Source organism: Rhinoraja longicauda, chromosome 3 (assembly GCF_053455715.1).
Source record: "Rhinoraja longicauda isolate Sanriku21f chromosome 3, sRhiLon1.1, whole genome shotgun sequence".
NCBI lineage: Eukaryota > Metazoa > Chordata > Chondrichthyes > Rajiformes > Arhynchobatidae > Rhinoraja > Rhinoraja longicauda.
In genome coordinates this window covers 95,313,632-95,330,347 of record NC_135955.1, presented here as the reverse complement: position 1 = coordinate 95,330,347, position 16,716 = coordinate 95,313,632, and the positions used below count along the sequence as shown (strand labels likewise).

General features: G+C 45.5%; 2 protein-coding genes across 8 annotated transcripts in view; both read left to right on the top strand.

Annotated features, from left to right (window-relative positions):
- acsl1a (acyl-CoA synthetase long chain family member 1a) overlaps window positions 1-6,513 on the top strand; it is a 179,699-nt gene extending 173,186 nt beyond the window's left edge. For all 5 annotated transcript variants that reach the window (XM_078396684.1, XM_078396685.1, XM_078396683.1 and 2 more), the window contains exons 20-21: window positions 1,010-1,081; window positions 5,826-6,513. In XM_078396684.1, coding sequence (XP_078252810.1) covers window positions 1,010-1,081; window positions 5,826-5,966 — 213 coding nt within the window. In that variant the 3' untranslated portion in view covers window positions 5,967-6,513. The remainder of the gene's footprint in view (window positions 1-1,009; window positions 1,082-5,825) is intronic.
- Window positions 6,514-9,952: 3,439 nt separating this feature from the next.
- cenpu (centromere protein U) overlaps window positions 9,953-16,716 on the top strand; it is a 62,047-nt gene continuing 55,283 nt past the window's right edge. Inside the window, exons 1-3 of one of the 3 annotated variants that reach the window (XM_078396675.1) lie at window positions 10,037-10,053; window positions 10,723-10,819; window positions 15,803-15,918. In XM_078396675.1, coding sequence (XP_078252801.1) covers window positions 15,871-15,918 — 48 coding nt within the window. In that variant the 5' untranslated portion in view covers window positions 10,037-10,053; window positions 10,723-10,819; window positions 15,803-15,870. Of the gene's footprint in view, window positions 10,054-10,712; window positions 10,820-15,802; window positions 15,919-16,716 lie in introns of those variants that run through there. The other 2 variants (XM_078396676.1, XM_078396673.1) reach the window with 2 other exon arrangements.

Genomic DNA, 16,716 nt, shown 5'->3' with positions numbered 1-16,716 from the left:
TGACGCTCCCAAATAATGTTATCAATATGCTTTCAGACCCTATACTTAACGGTGTCTGAAAAGTGCCACCTCCAAACATGCAGCCCCAAAGAATCGTGTGCGGGAAAGATAACTGCAGATGTTGGTTTAAATCGAAGGTAGACACAAGATGCTGGAGTAACTCAGCGGGTCAGGCAGCGTCTCTGGAGAGAGGGAATCGGTTCTCAGACTGAAGAAGGGTCTCGACCCGAAACGTCACGCATTCCTTCGCTCCAGAGATGCTGCCTGACCCGCTGAGTTGCTCCAGCATTTTGTGTCTAGCCCCAAAGAATCATTTCTGTATAGAAAGGAACTGCAGATGCTGGTTTATACCGATGATGGACACAAAGTGCTGCTGTAACCCAGCGGGTCAGGCAGTACCTCTGGAGAAATAGGATCTTTTTCCTCCAGAGATGCTGCCTGACCCGCTGAGTTACTCTAGCACTTTATGTCTAGCATTGAAGAACCAGCCTGGCTGGTACGCTCATGGAAATCTAAACATAAGAATCATTTGGGCCAAGCTGTAGATTTAGATTTTTTTAAAAGATTTTTTAGATTTAGAGATACAGCGCGGAAACAGGCCCTTCGGCCCACCGAATCCACGCCACCCAGCGATCCCCGCACACTAACACTATCCTACACACACTAGGGACAATTTTTACATTTTACCCAGTCAATTAACCTACATACCTGTACGTCTTTGGAGTGTGGAGGGAAAACCGAAAATTTCGGAGAAAACCCACGCAGGTCAAGGGGAGAACGTACAAACTCCGTACAGACGGCGCCCGTAGTCAGGATCGAACCCGAGTCTCCGGCGCTCCATTTGCTGTAAGGCAGCAACTCTACCGCTGCGCCACCGTGCCGCCCGAACATAAAAGAAGAATCCAGCCCATCGAATCCACTGCACCGTTCAATCATGATTGAGTCATTTTTCCCCTCTGGCCTTGTCAATTTTTCTGTTTATTAATCTGCTCTTTTATTTTCGATCTAGGTTTTAAAGGATGCTATTTTGGCAAATATGCTAAAAGTTGGAAAAGAAGCGGGGCTGAAAACATTTGAACAAGTAAGCATGTAATTGTTTCAATGGGCGTCCCATGTTTTTATCCATAATTTCCCTTTTCCGCTGATTTAGGAGCCACTTTCTGATGAATCACAGTCAAAATATCATCGAGTTGCACAGGGTGGAAAACAAGCCCGTCAGCCCGACTCGTTCGTGCAGATCAGATGTGCAGGAAGGAACTGCAGATGCAGGCTTCCACTGAAAATAGACACAAAATGCTGGAGTAACTCAGCGGGCCAGGCAGCATCTTTGGAAAAAAGGAAGGTGATATTTCAGACTGAGACCTCTCAGTCAGAAGAAGGGTCTTGACCTGAAATGTCACCTATTCCTTTTCTCCAGAGATGCCGCCTGCCGACTGAGTTACTCCACCCTTTTTGTGTCTATCTTCCATGGAGATCAAATGCCTACCTGTTAGTCCCATGCAGACGAGATAAAGACAAAGTGCTGGAGTAACTCAGCGGGTCAGGCAGCATCCCTGGAGAACATGGATGGGTGACATGGATGATGTGACACGTTAGAGGCAGGAAACATGTTTTTCCACATCTCCATTCTAAATGGCCTACCGCTTATTCTTAAACTTTGTGGCCCCTGGTTCTGGAACTGTTACTGGGCATGTGGACCTGTCCTTTCCATCTATTTTTCTTAAATGTTGCGATAGTCCCTGCCTCCACTACCTCCTCCAGCAGCTCGTTCCATGCACCCACCACCCTTTGTGTGAAAAAGTTACCCCACAGGTTCCTATTAAACCCCACAGGTTCCTTTTCCCCCCTCACCTTAAACTCATGTTCTCTGGATCTCGATTCCTATACTGTAGGGTAAAGACTCTGCGCGTCTACCCGATCTATTCCTGCATCTACCCGATCTATTCTCCCATCAGTCACAGGGAGAACGTACAAACCCCACACAGACAGCACACGAGTCCCTGGTGTTGTAAGGCAACCCGCAGCCCCACTGTGCCGCAAGGCCCGTTATTTCACTGCAACCTATTCTCTGTATTAGGCCCGGGGAGTGCTGTAGGCCCGGACGCTGTAGGCCCGGACGCTGTAGGCCCGGACGCTGTAGGCCAGGACCCTGTAGGCCCTGACGCTGTAGGCCCTGACGCTGTAGGCCCGGACAGTGTAGGCCCGGAGACCCGGGCGCCGCCTAACGGAGGAGGCGTAGCAACCCGCCTCCCGGCCCAGGGGCAACCACCATTGGTGGAAAGGTCTACCGTGCAGTGGTACTCACCACTCTTCTCTATGCCAGTGAGACTTGGACTATCTACAGTTTCACTTTCACCACTTGAGCTGCCTACGCAGACTCCTTCACATCAGGTGGCAGGACAAAATTCCCGACACAGAGGTCTTGGAACGGGCCGGAATCCCCAGCGTCCACACCCTCCTACGGAAAGCCCAAGCCAAATGGGCAGGCCATGTCGTCAGAATGCCCGAGAGTCGACTGCCAAAACAGCTTCTGTATGGAGAACTGTGTCAGGGCAAGGGCTCAGTAGGACAGAAGAAACGGTTTAAGGACTGCCTCAAAGACTTGGACATCAACCTCAGCACTTGGGAGTCTCTTGCTCTGGACCGTCCAACCTGGCGCAGCAAGCTCACCACAGGAGCCCGTGCAGCAGAGAACAGACGCACTGCAGAGGCCCAGAGGAAACGCACCGCGCGCAAGGCCCGGGCTACCTCCACTTGCACTGCAGCACCCATCCACTTGTGTCCTACGTGTGGGCGTGCCTTCCGGGCCCGGATTGGCCTCACCAGTCACTTCCGGACCCACAGTCACCAATCCTCCAACTGAAAGTGAAGTCATGGTCATCTTCCAACCCGAAGGACGAACAACACTTTACCTATCCACCAGCAGAGGAGATTGGCCTGGTCCATAACGGCAGTACTTGGGTAAAAAAGTGGGACGTGGGATAAGCGGGCAGGGAGTAAGGTTTTTACAACAGAAAGGAAACGGGGGTGGTGAGTAGACGAAGAAAGAGAAATGTTGCAACGGGGGGAAAATAAAGTGGTGTGGAAACTGGGAATGATGGTTCAGGGTGGAAGGAAGGATGTAAAATGTCAGAATTAACTGAAAAGAAATGTAGCATTGTCAACTTAAACCCTTGTCCCACTTAGGCGATTGTTTAGGCGACTACAGGTGACTAGGCTGTGGCCACACGGTCACCGGGGTGTCGCCTGTACGGTCGTGAGTCGTCTCCAAAGAGTCGGAGCGTTTTTCTGGTCGCCGCTGGATTTTGAAATGTTAAAACAATTTCGGCGACAGTGGGTTTGACGCCAATGAGCGTACCTTGACGTCTCCTGATGTAGGCACTGTCGTAGATTGTCGCCAGGTGACGTAGGTTGTCACCGGTGCTGACTTCGGTGAATTCCATTGGCGACTCCTTACGTCAACCAGCGACAGGTACCGGCATCATAACCAGAGGCCAAAATGACGTGAATTGTCTTCAGTTGTCGCCGGCACGGTTGTAGCTTGTCGTAGCTTGTCGCGGGTGGACGTAGGTTGACTTCGGTTGTCATAGGTTGCCGCCTGTGCGGTCGTAGGTTGTCGTAGGTGCGGTCGTAGGTGGACATCCTAAGTCGCGACGATTGGGTCGCCGGTTGTCGGTAGCTTGCCGTAGCTTGACGTCGACTAGGTGGTAGGTTGTTGTAGCTTGTCGTAGACATTGTCGTAGGGGGGGGGGGTCCAGTCGCCGGTATTTCGGCGAACTGCTACGACTATTGCAGTCGCCGGCAGTCGCCTAAAAAAACGCCTAAGTGGGAGAGGCTTCTTAAACGTATGGTTAGAGCATTATTTCCTGGTGAAAAAGAGCTGACTTTCAGGGCAGAAGAGGAGTACCAAGATGAATTGACTTTTGGGGGAAGGGGACTGAGTAAATTATCGCAGTAAACAATGTCCAGACGGCATTTTTGATATTCTGAACTACAGTAATGTTTAGGCAGCAGGACTGAGAAAGTGATTAGTAGTTCAGCAGACTGTTGGGTCTTGTAAAAAAAAAAGATGTGACACTTATTGCAGACGACTGAAAAACATGTGTCTCAGCAGTCATTTGTGTTGGCAGAATGTTTAGCCCCTTGGCCCATTTCCTCCCGCCTAGACTACTGCAACTCCCTATACACTGGGATCAGCCAATCATCCCTGTCCTGCCTGCAATTGGTCCAAAACGCCGCAGCGAGACTCCTGACGGGTACCCGTAAAAGGGACCACATCACCCCGATTCTGGCCTCTCTCCACTGGCTCCCAGTACGGTACAGAATCAACTTCAAGCTCCTCTTATTCACATACAAAGCCCTAAACGGGCTTGCCCCCCCCCATATCAAAAATCTTCTAACCCACCACTCTATCTCCAGGTCCCTCAGGTCGGCCGACTTGGGGCTACTGACTATCCCGCGGTCTAGGCTTAAGCTCAGGGGTGACCGCGCTTTTGCGGTTGCAGCTCCTAGACTGTGGAACAGCATCCCTCTCCCCATCAGAACTGCCCCCTCCATCCGCTCCTTTAAGTCCAGGCTCAAAACCTATTTCTACTCCTTAGCGTTTGAGGCCCTCTGAGGGGGCGCTGTGAACTGTTTATGTATGTGCTGTTATGTTTGTGTGCCATTGTATGTTCGTTCTTGGTACCTGCACCGATTTACAGCACTTTGTGTTGTTTTTAAATGTACTGTACAAATAAAATTGACTTGACTTGACTTGACTTGACCGAGTCTGCTCTGACCTGCGATCCCTGTACTCTAGCACTATCCTACAGACTATGGACAATTTACAGAAGCCAATTAACCTACATACCTGTACATCTTTGGAGAATGGGAGGAAACCAGAGCACCCGGGGAAATCCCGCGCAGTCATGGCCAGAACGTACAAACTCCGTGCAAGCAGCATCCATAGTCAGGTTGGAACCAGGGGGCTCTGGTGCTGTAGAGCAGCGATTCACTTCAGTTTAGTTTATTGTCACACGGATTGAGGTACAGTGAAAAGCTTTTGTTGCGTGCTAACCAGTCAGCAGAAAGACAAAACACGATCACAATCGAGTCATTTACAGTGTGCAGATACATGACAAGGGAATACCTTTTAGTGCAAGGTAAAGCCAGCAAAGTCCGATCAAGGATAGTCCGAGGGTCACCAATGAGGTAGATATTAGTTCAGCACTGTTCTCTGGTTTTGGTAGGATGGTTCGTTTGCCTGATAACAGCTGGGAAGAAACTGTCCCTGAATCTGGAGGTATGCGTTTTCACACTTCTGTACGTCTTGCCCGATGGGAGAGGGGAGAAGAGAGAATGGCCGGGGTGCGACAGGTCCTTGATTATGCTGCTAGCCTTGCCGAGGCAGCGTGAGGTGTAGACGGAGTCAATGGAAGGGAGGTTGGTTTGTGTGACGGTCTGGGCTGCGTTCACTATTCGCAGCAATTCTTTTGCGATCTTGGATGGAGCTGTTCCCAAACCAAGCTGTGTTCTGCCACTGTGCTGCCCCTCAATGTACTGGCAATTTGAAGATTGGGATTGTAGTGTGAAACAGATGACATTAATGGTGAACCCAAGACCTGAGAGCAAATATTTGTGAATTGAATTAGACTAATTGACGTTTTAATCTCCATATTTCTTTGCTGCTAATTGTATCCTTTGCACAATTTACATCACGATTTTATATATTCAAGTTAAATTGGCAAAGTGACCCAATATTTTTGTTTCCCTTCGATTTGTACCAGCATCTGCAGTTATTTTCCTACAATATTTTTAATAATGTGTTATTTCTATTTGAATAGGTGAAGGACATTTATCTCCATCCCGAGATGCTGACTGTTCAAAGTGGCCTTTTGACCCCAACATTCAAGACAAAGAGAATGGAATTGAGAAAATTCTTTAATACACAAATCGCTGAACTTTATGCAAAAAATACTGTATAAATCAGTGTGCATTTTCGAAGCAAAATTAATTAATGTCTTGTTCATTTGATAATAATAACTGATGCTTTGCAATGATCTATCAGAATATATATATATAAATATATTCCTATTTTGTACAACAAGCCTTGTGAGCCAAAAAATATCAAAGCATATCACTTGAAATATATTTGTTGATTTCCGAAAAAGCCTTATATTCGAAGATGTCATCTCTCTCAAGAGGGCATGGCTGAGCAAACTTGAAATGCAATGGGAGCACAAATGAAGTTGCACTTAGATGGAAGGATGTACAGTTGTCCCAAATGCACTATTGAATAACATTCTTTTTATATCGATGTCTGCTGCAACCGTTGCACAAATGTCTTAAAACGAAATGAAAATTAATACTGAAAGCTTTTAACAAGATTACATATTTAATTTATATCTCCCTGAGGTTTGATATCTGATTATGTTTAAAAGGCTTGCCATTGTAGATGTTTTTGTATACAGAACCAAAAAGACGATTTGCAAAATTGTCCGTGAAATAAAAATAAAAGGTACATTTTCTGTATTTTTGAACGTCACTGCTCGAAACACTACTCGTTGCTCACCAAAAGCTGACTCGCTGTATGGATGCAGTATGTCACCATATGTAAAATGCTATTTGACCCAACTTGCTGCACACTGAGGAAAGACACAAAGTTCTGCAGTCACTCAGTGGGTCAGGCAGCTTCTCTGGTGAGGCAGCTTCTCTGGTGAACATGTATCGGTAAAGTTTCCGGTCAGGACCCTTCTGGCTGGGTTTCTGGCTGACCCTACAGAGTTACTCCAGCATTTTGTATCTTTCCTTAGTAAACCAGCATCTGCACTTCCTCGTTTCTAGGGTTGCCAACTGTCCCGTATTAGCCGGGACATCCCGTATTTTGGGCTAAGTTTGTCCCTTACGGGACCGCTCTTGTCCCGTATTATTAGGGTTGCCAACGTCCTCACTCCCAAATAAGGGACAAAGGGTGACGTCACCGTGCCCCACGTGACCTCACCCAGCCAGCGGCCACGTGCTCCCGCTCCACCAATGGCGGCCGCCCGGGTCAGACTGAATGAAGAAGGGTCTCGACCCGAAACGTCACCCATTCCTTCTCTCCAGAGATGCTGCCTGACCCACTGAGTTACTCCAGCATTTTGTGATACCTTTCGATTTGTACCAGCATCTGCAGTTATTTTCCTGCCGGTACCTGACCATCGTTACCCTCTTCTGACCGCAACACGTCGTCCGGGTTGTCCGGTAACTCGTACAGGACCCGCTGCGATGGCACCGGCTCGCTCACCGGTAGGATGTCAAGGCAAGTCAAGTTTATTTGTCACATATATATACAAGATGTGCAGTGAAATGAAAGTGGCAACGCCTGCGGATTGTGCTAAACTACAAAACAGAATAGGATTTTTTTTTTTTTTAACCAAAAATAAATTAATACAGTAAATTAAATTAGTCCCTGGTGATATGAGAGTTAACAGGCAATAAATTAATTAGCTAATCAACATAAATTTAGACAACCCAGAGAAACAAAATTAGAAACAGTTTAAAAACAGAATAAAGTGCAAATAGGTCTGTGTCTGTGTACAAGGAATAGGTCATGAAGGTGAAAAAGTACTGATTTGCAACGGTGTGGGTTCAGCAACATCAAAACTCTTGACACCAGCAAAGGGCAAAGTAACTGACTTCTTGGACACCCAATTCACCATTTCCTAAGCATTCCTTTCACACTGCCGCTGTGTGCCATCTGCAAAATTCACCCTCCCGGCCCATTTGACAAGTGGAACTCCATTCCCAAACATCATGGTGGTAGTAACTTCACCAGAGGGACTGTGGTGCTCAAAAAGGCCTTATCTCAAGGGGAAATAGATGAACAATAACTACTACCATTATCACGGCAGACAAAAAATGCTGGAGTAACTCAGCGGGTCAGGCAGCATCTCTGGAGAGAAGGAATGAGTTGACGTTTCGGGTCAAGACCCTTCTTCAGAGTGATGTCAGGGGAGGGGGCAGGACAAAGATAGAATGTAGTCGGAGACAGTAAGACTAGACAATAGGTGCAGGTGTAGGCCATTTGGCCCTTCGAGCCAGCACCGCCAAGTGGGAGAACTGGGAAGGGGGAGGAGATAGAGAGGGAAAGAGGAACTATCTGATGCTGCCTGGCCTACTGAGTTACTCCAGCATTTTTTGTCTACCTTCGATTTATACCAGTATCTGCAGTTTTTTTTCCCTACACCATTATCACGGCGGTCACGGTGGCGCAGCGGTAGAGTTGCTGCCTTACAGCAAATGCAGCGCCGGAGACCCGAGTTCGATCCTGACTACGGGCGCTGTCTGTACAAAGCTTGTACGTTCTCCCCGTGACCTGCGTGAGGTTTCTCCAAGATCTTCGGTTTCCTCCCACACCCCAAAGACATGCAGGTTTGTAGGTAAAACCGGGTAGGTTTGTAGGTACCCAGTTTGGCTTGGTAAATGTAAATGTAAAAAAATAAAATAAAATTTTTAAAGGAAATTAATTGAAATAAAATAAATTATCCCTAGTGGGTTTAGGAAACTTCCAGTATAGTTATTGTAAGAAAATAACTGCAGATGCTGGTACAAATCGAAAAATGCAGGAGTAACTCAGCGGGTCAGGCAGCATCAGGAGAGAAGGAATGGGTGACGTTTCAGGTCGAGACCCTTCTTAGTATAGTTATAGTCCCTGGTGAACACTGCGGAAGTGATTACCACAAGATATAATGTGTAGGAAAATAACTGCAGATGATGGTTCAAATTGAAGGTAGACACAAAATGCTGGAGTAACTCAACGGGTCAGGCGGCATCTCAGGAGAGAGAAGGAATGGGTGACGTTTCGGGTCGAGAGCCTTTCGGGTCTCGAAACGTCACCCATTCCTTCTCTCCTGAGATGCCGCCTGACCTGCTGAGTTACTCCAGCATTTTGTGTCTACCACAAAATACAAGATCAATGATCCCAGAATGAACCAAATAAATTTATAAACAACCCCAGACATGCGCTGCTCCTCCTGGACACAGGGGGCGCCGGCGGCTCCTTTGCCAATGGTTTGTACCATCATGGGGGTGGACGGTAAATGCCACACAACTATTCAGTGGATTAATATCACTTTAGGGATTTCAATTTAGGAAATAACTTGTAGTTATCTTTTTTCTATACCTATATTTAATATCCGGAGTTTGAATTTGCTTTAGTTGCTCCGGTGGCTTCGCCTGGGTTTCCCGCACTCCCCTTTTTTTTCTCTGATGGTGAAGTCTGACGGCGGTTTGTTTTGGCGGGAAGGTGGGGGGGAGAGAGAGAGAAGGAGAGAGAGGGGGGGGGTGCGAGAGAGAGAGAAAGGGAGAGAGAAAGGGGGAGAGAGAGATAGAGAGAGGGGGAGAGAGAGAGGGGAAAGGGACAGCGAGATAGGGAAGAGAGAGACAGAGAGGAGAGAGAGAGGGAGGGAGGGAGGGAGAAACGGGGGGGAGAGAAAGAAAGAGGGAGAGAGAGATAGGGGAGAGAGGGGGAAAGAGAGAGGGTGAGAGAGAGGGTGAGAGCGAGAGGGTGAGAGAGAGAGGGTGAGAGAGAGAGGGTGAGAGAGAGAGGGTGAGAGAGAGAGGGTGAGAGAGGGTGAGAGAGAGAGGGTGAGAGAGGGAAGAGAGGAGAAGGGAGCGGAGAAAGAGAGGCTGAGGGAGAGATAGAGTGAGAGACAGGAAGAAGGAGAGAGAGAAATAGAGAGGGAGGGGAGAGAGGGCGAGGGAGAGGAAGGGAGTGAGAAAGAGGGGAGAAAGGAGAGAGGGAAGAGAGAGAGAGAAGGAGAGGGAGGGAGAGAGGGAAGAGAGAGAAGGAGAGGGAGGGAGAAAGAGTGGGGAGAGAGAGACAGGAAGGAGGGGGGGGGAGAGAGGGAGGGAGAGAAGGAAGGAGGGAAGGAGGGAGAGAGAGAGGGAGAGAGAGAGAGGGGGAGGGAGAGAAGGAAGGAGGGAGAGAGAGGGAGGGAAGGAGGGAGAGAGAGGGGGAGGGAAGGGGGGAGGGAAGGAGGGAGGGAAGGGGAGAGAGAGCGGGGCCATCGCCATCCACTCACTCAGCAGGTGAGCACCGCCGACCGACCGACCGCCAGCTCCTGTTGGTTTTAACAGCCATTCCTTCTCTCATAGAAACAGAAAATAGGTGCAGGAGTAGGCCATTCGGCCCTTCGAGCCTGTACGCACCGCCATTCAATATGATCATGGCTGATCATCCAGCTCAGTATCCCGTACCTGCCTTCTCTCCATACCCCCTGATCCCTTTAGCCACAAGGGCCACATCTAACTCCCTCTTAAATATAGCCAATGAACTGGCCTCAACTACCTTCTGTGGCAGAGAATTCCACAGATTCACCACTCTCTGTGTGTGAAGAAATGTTTTCTCATCTCGGTCCTAAAAGACTTCCCCCTTATCCTTAAGCTGTGACCCCTGGTTCTGGACTCCCCCAACATCGGGAACAATCTTCCCGCATCTAGCCTCTCCAACCCCTTAAGAAATTTATATGTTTCTATAAGATCCAAAGACAGGCGCTGCTGGCTGGGTTACTCCAGCATTTTGTGTCTGTCTTTTTTTAAATTTTTATTTTATTTTAAATATTTTATTTAAGTTTTAACAGAACTCATACATTTTAAATTTCATAATAAACAATAATAACTACATTATAAATTCGATTATACACGGATTGTTCTGTATTTTCTCCCCTCCCCCACCCCCCCCTTCCCCCCACCCCCCAGTTAAAAAGAAAGAAAAAGAAAAAGCAAGAGAAAGAGAGGAACCTGGAGTCCCGAGGGAGTCACTTCCGAGTACTTTCTTATTAAATTCTTATTAAAGGTAACAAAACAATCCTGAATTTAAATATTTCCAATTCTTAATCCTAGCTTTAAAATGAATGGGTTCCACACCTTCAAGAAGAAGTCATATCTATTTCTCAGATTATACGTTGCTTTTTCTAATGGGATACAACTACGCATTTCTGCATACCATCTTTCAAATCTTATTTCATTTTGATCTTTCCAAGTGACCGCTACACATTTTTTTGCTACTGCTATTGATATTTTGAGAAATCTTTCCTGATGTTTATCTAAAATTAGCTTTGGTACTATTCCTTTTGTGTCTCCCAATAAACCAGTCTGTCTTTATAAACCAGCAGCACCTGCAGTTCCTTCCTACACAGTCAACGATGAAGGAGGGAGACAGACACAAAACGCTGCTGCAGTAACTTAGTGGGACTGGCAGCATCTCTGGAGTGACTGGGCTTGTATACATTGGAATTTAGAAGGATGAGAGGGGATCTTATCGAAACGTATAAGATTATTAAGGGGTTGGACACGTTAGAGGCAGGAAACATGTTCCCAATGTTGGGGGAGTCCAGAACAAGGGGCCACGGTTTAAGAATAAGGGGTAGGCCATTTAGAACTGAGATGAGGAAAAACTTTTTCAGTCAGAGAGTTGTGAATCTGTGGAATTCTCTGCCTCAGAAGGCAGTGGAGGCCAATTCTCTGAATGCATTCAAGAGAGAGCTAGATAGAGATCTTAAGGATAGCGGAGTCAGGGGGTATGGGGAGAAGGCAGGAACGGGGTACTGATTGAGAATGATCAGCCATGGTCACAGTGAATGGCAGTGCTGGCTCGAAGGGCTGAATGGCCTCCTGCACCTATTGTCTATTGAGATAAAGACTGAAGGGAGTGTCTCAACCTGAACCATCCTTTTCCTTTTCACCAGAGATGCTGCTTGACCCTCTTAAGACAGTCAGTTCTTCTTAAACTATTTCAGTGTCGTTCACCCTTGAGTCTTTGTCACAAAATCTCATTCACCCCCGACTAAATTTCCTTATGTTTTTTTGGTAATTTTCGTCTTATTCTCCCTTGTGTATATTGTTTTATATATTAAGTCATTCACCCCTCTGGCTTCATTCACCCTAAAATAATTTCATTCACCTTGGGTGAACCATTCACCAGTTTAATAGACAATAGGTGCAGGAGGAGGCCATTTGGCCCTTCGAGCCAGCACCACCATTCAGTCTGAAGAAGGGTCTCGACCTGAAACGTCACCCATTCCTTCTCTCCTGAGATGCTGCCTGCTGAGTTACTCCAGCATTTTGTGAAATAAATACCTTCGATTTGTACCAGCATCTGCATTATTTTCTTACACCACCATTCGATGTGATCATGGCTGATCATTGTCAATCAGTACCCCGTTCCTGCCCTCTCCCCATACCCCCTGACTCCGCTATCCTTAAGAACTCTATCTAGCTCTCTCTTGAAAGCATTCAGAGAATTGGCCTCCACTGCCTTCTGAGGCAGAGAATTCCACAGATTTACAACTCTCTGACTGAAAAAGTTTTTCCTCGTCTCCGTTCTAAATGGCCTACCCCTTATTCTTAAACTGTGGCCCTTGGTTCTGGACTCCCCCAACATTGGGAAGCACTGCTCTAAGTTACTCCAGCACTCTGTGTCTGTCTTACTTTAGATTAGTTCAGAGATATGCTGTATGACTATGGCTATGATTCTGATTATTGTTATGAAAACGTCCCCTATCTCCAGGCACCCACCACCCTCTATAAATAAAAATTTGCCCACGCCGGCCGACATGCCCAATATACCCCAGTCCCACCTGCCTGCATTCGGGCCCTATCCATCATGTACCTAAATGATCCTTCAACGTTCTGATAGTACCTGCCTCAAGTACCTCCCCCGGCAGCTTGTTCTATACACCCACCAAACTCTGTGTGAAAACGTTACTCCTCAGGTTCCTATTAAATCATTTCCCCCCTCACCTTAAACCTGTCCTCTGGTTCTCAAATCCCCTACTCTGGGCAAAAGAACTCTGCGTCTATCTGATCTATTCCTCTCATGTTCTTATACACCTCTATAAGATCACCCCTCATCCTCCTGCGCTCTAGGAATAAAGACCTAGCCTGCCCACCCTCTCCCTGTAGCTCAGGCCCTTGAGTCCTGGCAATATCCTCGCACATCTTCTCTGCACCCTTTCCAACTTGACAACATCTTAAGTTTATGTGTATAAAAAATATATATATATACACATACACACAACTTTTTCTCGTTTATTATATTTACAGAATACTATGTTTACATATTGTGTTGTGCTGCTGCAAGTACGAATTTCATTGTTCATATGGAATATAGTGTTGGAAAGTGTGTTGTAGTGCATTTTGGTAGGAATAACTAGTTTCTCAATGGGGAGAGAATCCAGAAATTGGAGGTGCAAAGGGACTTTGGAGTGCAGGATTCCCAAAATGTTAATCTGCAAGTTGAATCAGCAGTAAAGAAAGCAAACTCAATGCTAGCATTTATTTCAAGAGAGCTTGAATACAAAAACTGGGATGTAAGGCTGCATTTGGAATATTGTGAGCAAATCTGGCCACCATATCTGTGGAAGGATGTGCTGGCCCTGGAGAGGATCCAGAGGAGATTTACAAGAATGATCCCAGGGATCAGTAGGCTAACCTATGATGAGCATTTGTCAGCACTGGGCATGTACTCGTTGGAGTTTAGAAAAATGAGGGGGACCTCATTGAAACGTACAGACTAGTGAAAGGCTTGGATAGGGTGGATGTGGAGAGGATGTTTCCTGCCATCACTTCTCATAATTTCTTCTTCCCATTCCCATTGGATGAAGTACACAGAAGCCTGAAAGCAGACACCTAAAGATTCAGGAACAGCTGCTTCCCCAATTATCAGGCTTCTGGATGGCCCTTCCACAAGCTAGGTTATTATCTGATTCACCTGCACCCCATTGCTGAGAACTATAATCAACACTTAGTATTTCTCTCTACCTACTGTACTTTTGTGTTTGTAGTTTATGGTCTCAACTGTGACAAGTCAAAATAACCATATCTTTTAACAAATCCATGCACATAATATATCAGTCTGAAGAAGGGTCCGACCCGAAAATCTCTGGACAGTGCTAATGTACGGGGTGATTGCTGGTCGTCACGGACACGATGTGCCGAAGGGCCTGTTTCCACGCTGTATCTCTTAACTAAACTAAAAGGGGTTAAGAGAAGAATGTTTTATTGTCATAAGGTCATGTGATAGGAGTAGAATTAGGCCATTTGGCTCATCAGGTCATTCAATCATGACTGATCTATCTTCCCCATTTAACCTCATTCTCCTGTCTTCTCCCCATAATCTCTTGACATCTGTACTAATCAAGAATCTATCTATCTCTGTCTTAAAAATATCCACTGACTTGGCTTCCACAGCCTTCTGTGGCAATGAATTCCACAGATTCACCACCCTCTGACTAAATAAATTCCTCCTCATCTCCTTCCTAAAAGAATGTCCTTTAATTCTGAGGCTATGACCTCTAGTCCTAGACTCCCACTAGTGGAAACATCCTCTCCACATCCACTCTATCCAAGGATGTAATAACCAAAAGTCCTAAATAAGATTGAACAGAGTGCATGGATTTATGAAAGGAAATTCATATTTGATTGATCTGCTGGAATTCTTTGACGATATAACTCATACAATAGAAAATGGGGAACCATGGACAGTGTGAAGGAACTGCAGATGCTGGTTTAAACCAAAGATAGAACAAAATGCTGGAGTAACTCAGCGGGACAGGCGGCAGCATCTCTGGAGAGAAGGAATGGGTGACGTTTCGGGTCGAGACCCTTCCAACTCAACCGTGGACAGTGTCTTTGTTGACTTTTGACAAGGTCCCGCAAGTAGCTCCACAAGCTTCAGAAATGTGGAGTTAGCGGAGATATACCAATGGGTTTTGAGAATTGAATATTGGACAGAATTTTTTTTTCTCAATTTGACAGGCTGACTAATGGTGTACTGCAGAGTACTTGGGTACCAGCTATTCTTGACTTTTAATAATGTTTTGGCTGAGGAAATCAAATGTCACATTTACAAGTTTGCTGCTGCTGAAGAACTAGGTAGGATTGTGAGTATAGCGAAGAATGTAAAAAGGCTACAAGTGGATGTAGCCAAACAGTGCAGAAACATGGCCTATGCAATATAATGTAGTAAAATGACATTCTGCACATACGTTTACTAAATGAAAAAGCAGAGTTGATGCAGGGTTTCAAACCAAAATGTCAACAGGTACTTTCCACCCACAATTGCTATTTGACCTGCTGAGTTCCCCCAGCAGATGGTTTGTTGTTCCAGATTACAGCATCTGCAGTCTCCCATGTCTCTAATTTTAATAACTCTCCTGCTTTTCTTTTGAATTGGTCTCTTTATTTTCCATCTGCTTGTAATGGACATATTTTAGCTCCCTCATACACGAGGAAACTATTCTACTGTGCAGAAAGGAACTGCAGATGCTGGATTAAACCGAAGATAGACACAAAAAGCCTGAGTAACTCAGCGGGTCAGAGAGCATCTCTGGAGAAAAGGAATATGCAATGTTTTGGGTCAGAATGAAGAAGGGTCTGGACCCGAAACGTCACCTATTTATTTTCTCCAGTGATGCTGCCAGACCCGCTGAGTTACTCCAGCTTTTTGTGTCTATCCCCAAAACTATTCTACAGGTTCTGTGCTCAGGAATGAAGTGATGGGCCAGCCAATTCTCAAATCCGTTCAGTATTCTGTGGAAAAATAATATCCTGACTTGGAGACAGAGTACATCTCCAAATGCATGGCTGACATTGTCAGAGAGAGAGAGAGAGAGAGAGAAGACAGACAGACAGACAGTTGAGTGAATGAATGTCTGTAATTTGAGTTAGAAAAGTACTTCAAGTCATTTTAACATGCATGACATTAATTTTGTGATCTGCATCAAGGCAGTAATGGAATGCTTGACTAATTTTTTTTGTTCACCTTTTCATTTTACAGATTTTATCCTGTAAAACACTTGAGACAAGCAATAATTTTATCCTGTAAAACACTTGAGACAAGCAATAATGGGAAAAAGAAAAGTTGGTTCCACTTCTAAAGCATTGAATTTGCAGGTAATGCAAAACACGGGGCTTGAGGTGTTTGAGGTTTCATTTTTTATTTGCTGTATTGGACGTACCATAAGGGAGATATCATATTGGATCCTTGCCTTGTTATTTTGGTGATAATTGTCACCAAATGCTAGTAAAATTATTTCCATAGTGTTTATATGCAAATGCCCAAACAAACGCACAGTATTATTCATGTTAAAATATTACTTGATTATCATAACATTTAAAATATGAATAATATTATGTATTGACATATTTTTGCTGACACTTCATGCAGCATTTGTGATTGCTAATAGTTATGGCAATGAAAATTAAAAAAAAAGAATGCTGGATATATTGAACAGTTTGTGGTGGTGATACTGAACAGGTCGAGCAGTATCTGTGGAGGGGGGAAAATAGTTTCTTGACACACTATGTCTTCTCTTTTCATTGATGCTATCTGTCTTTTTCAGTACTTCTACTATTTTATTTTTGTGGTAAAATAAGTTCTGTGCCTGTCAGTGCATTGCTGGTTGTGGAACTTGCTGCCACACATCTTTGAAAACATTACAGGAGTACTTATTTGGCTTTACAGATATCCAAACAAAATCATGCAAAGAGCTATATGAAATTGAGCCTACTTTTCCTTTATCTACCACTCAACTATCAGTTATAGCTGGCCAGTCTTTTTGCCACAGGAATAATAATAACTAATTATGAGCAAAGAGGTCCTGCAGTTGTACAGGGCCCTAGTGAGACCGCACCTGGAGTACTGTGCAGTTTTGGTCTCCAAATTTGAGGAAGGATATTCTTGCTATTGAG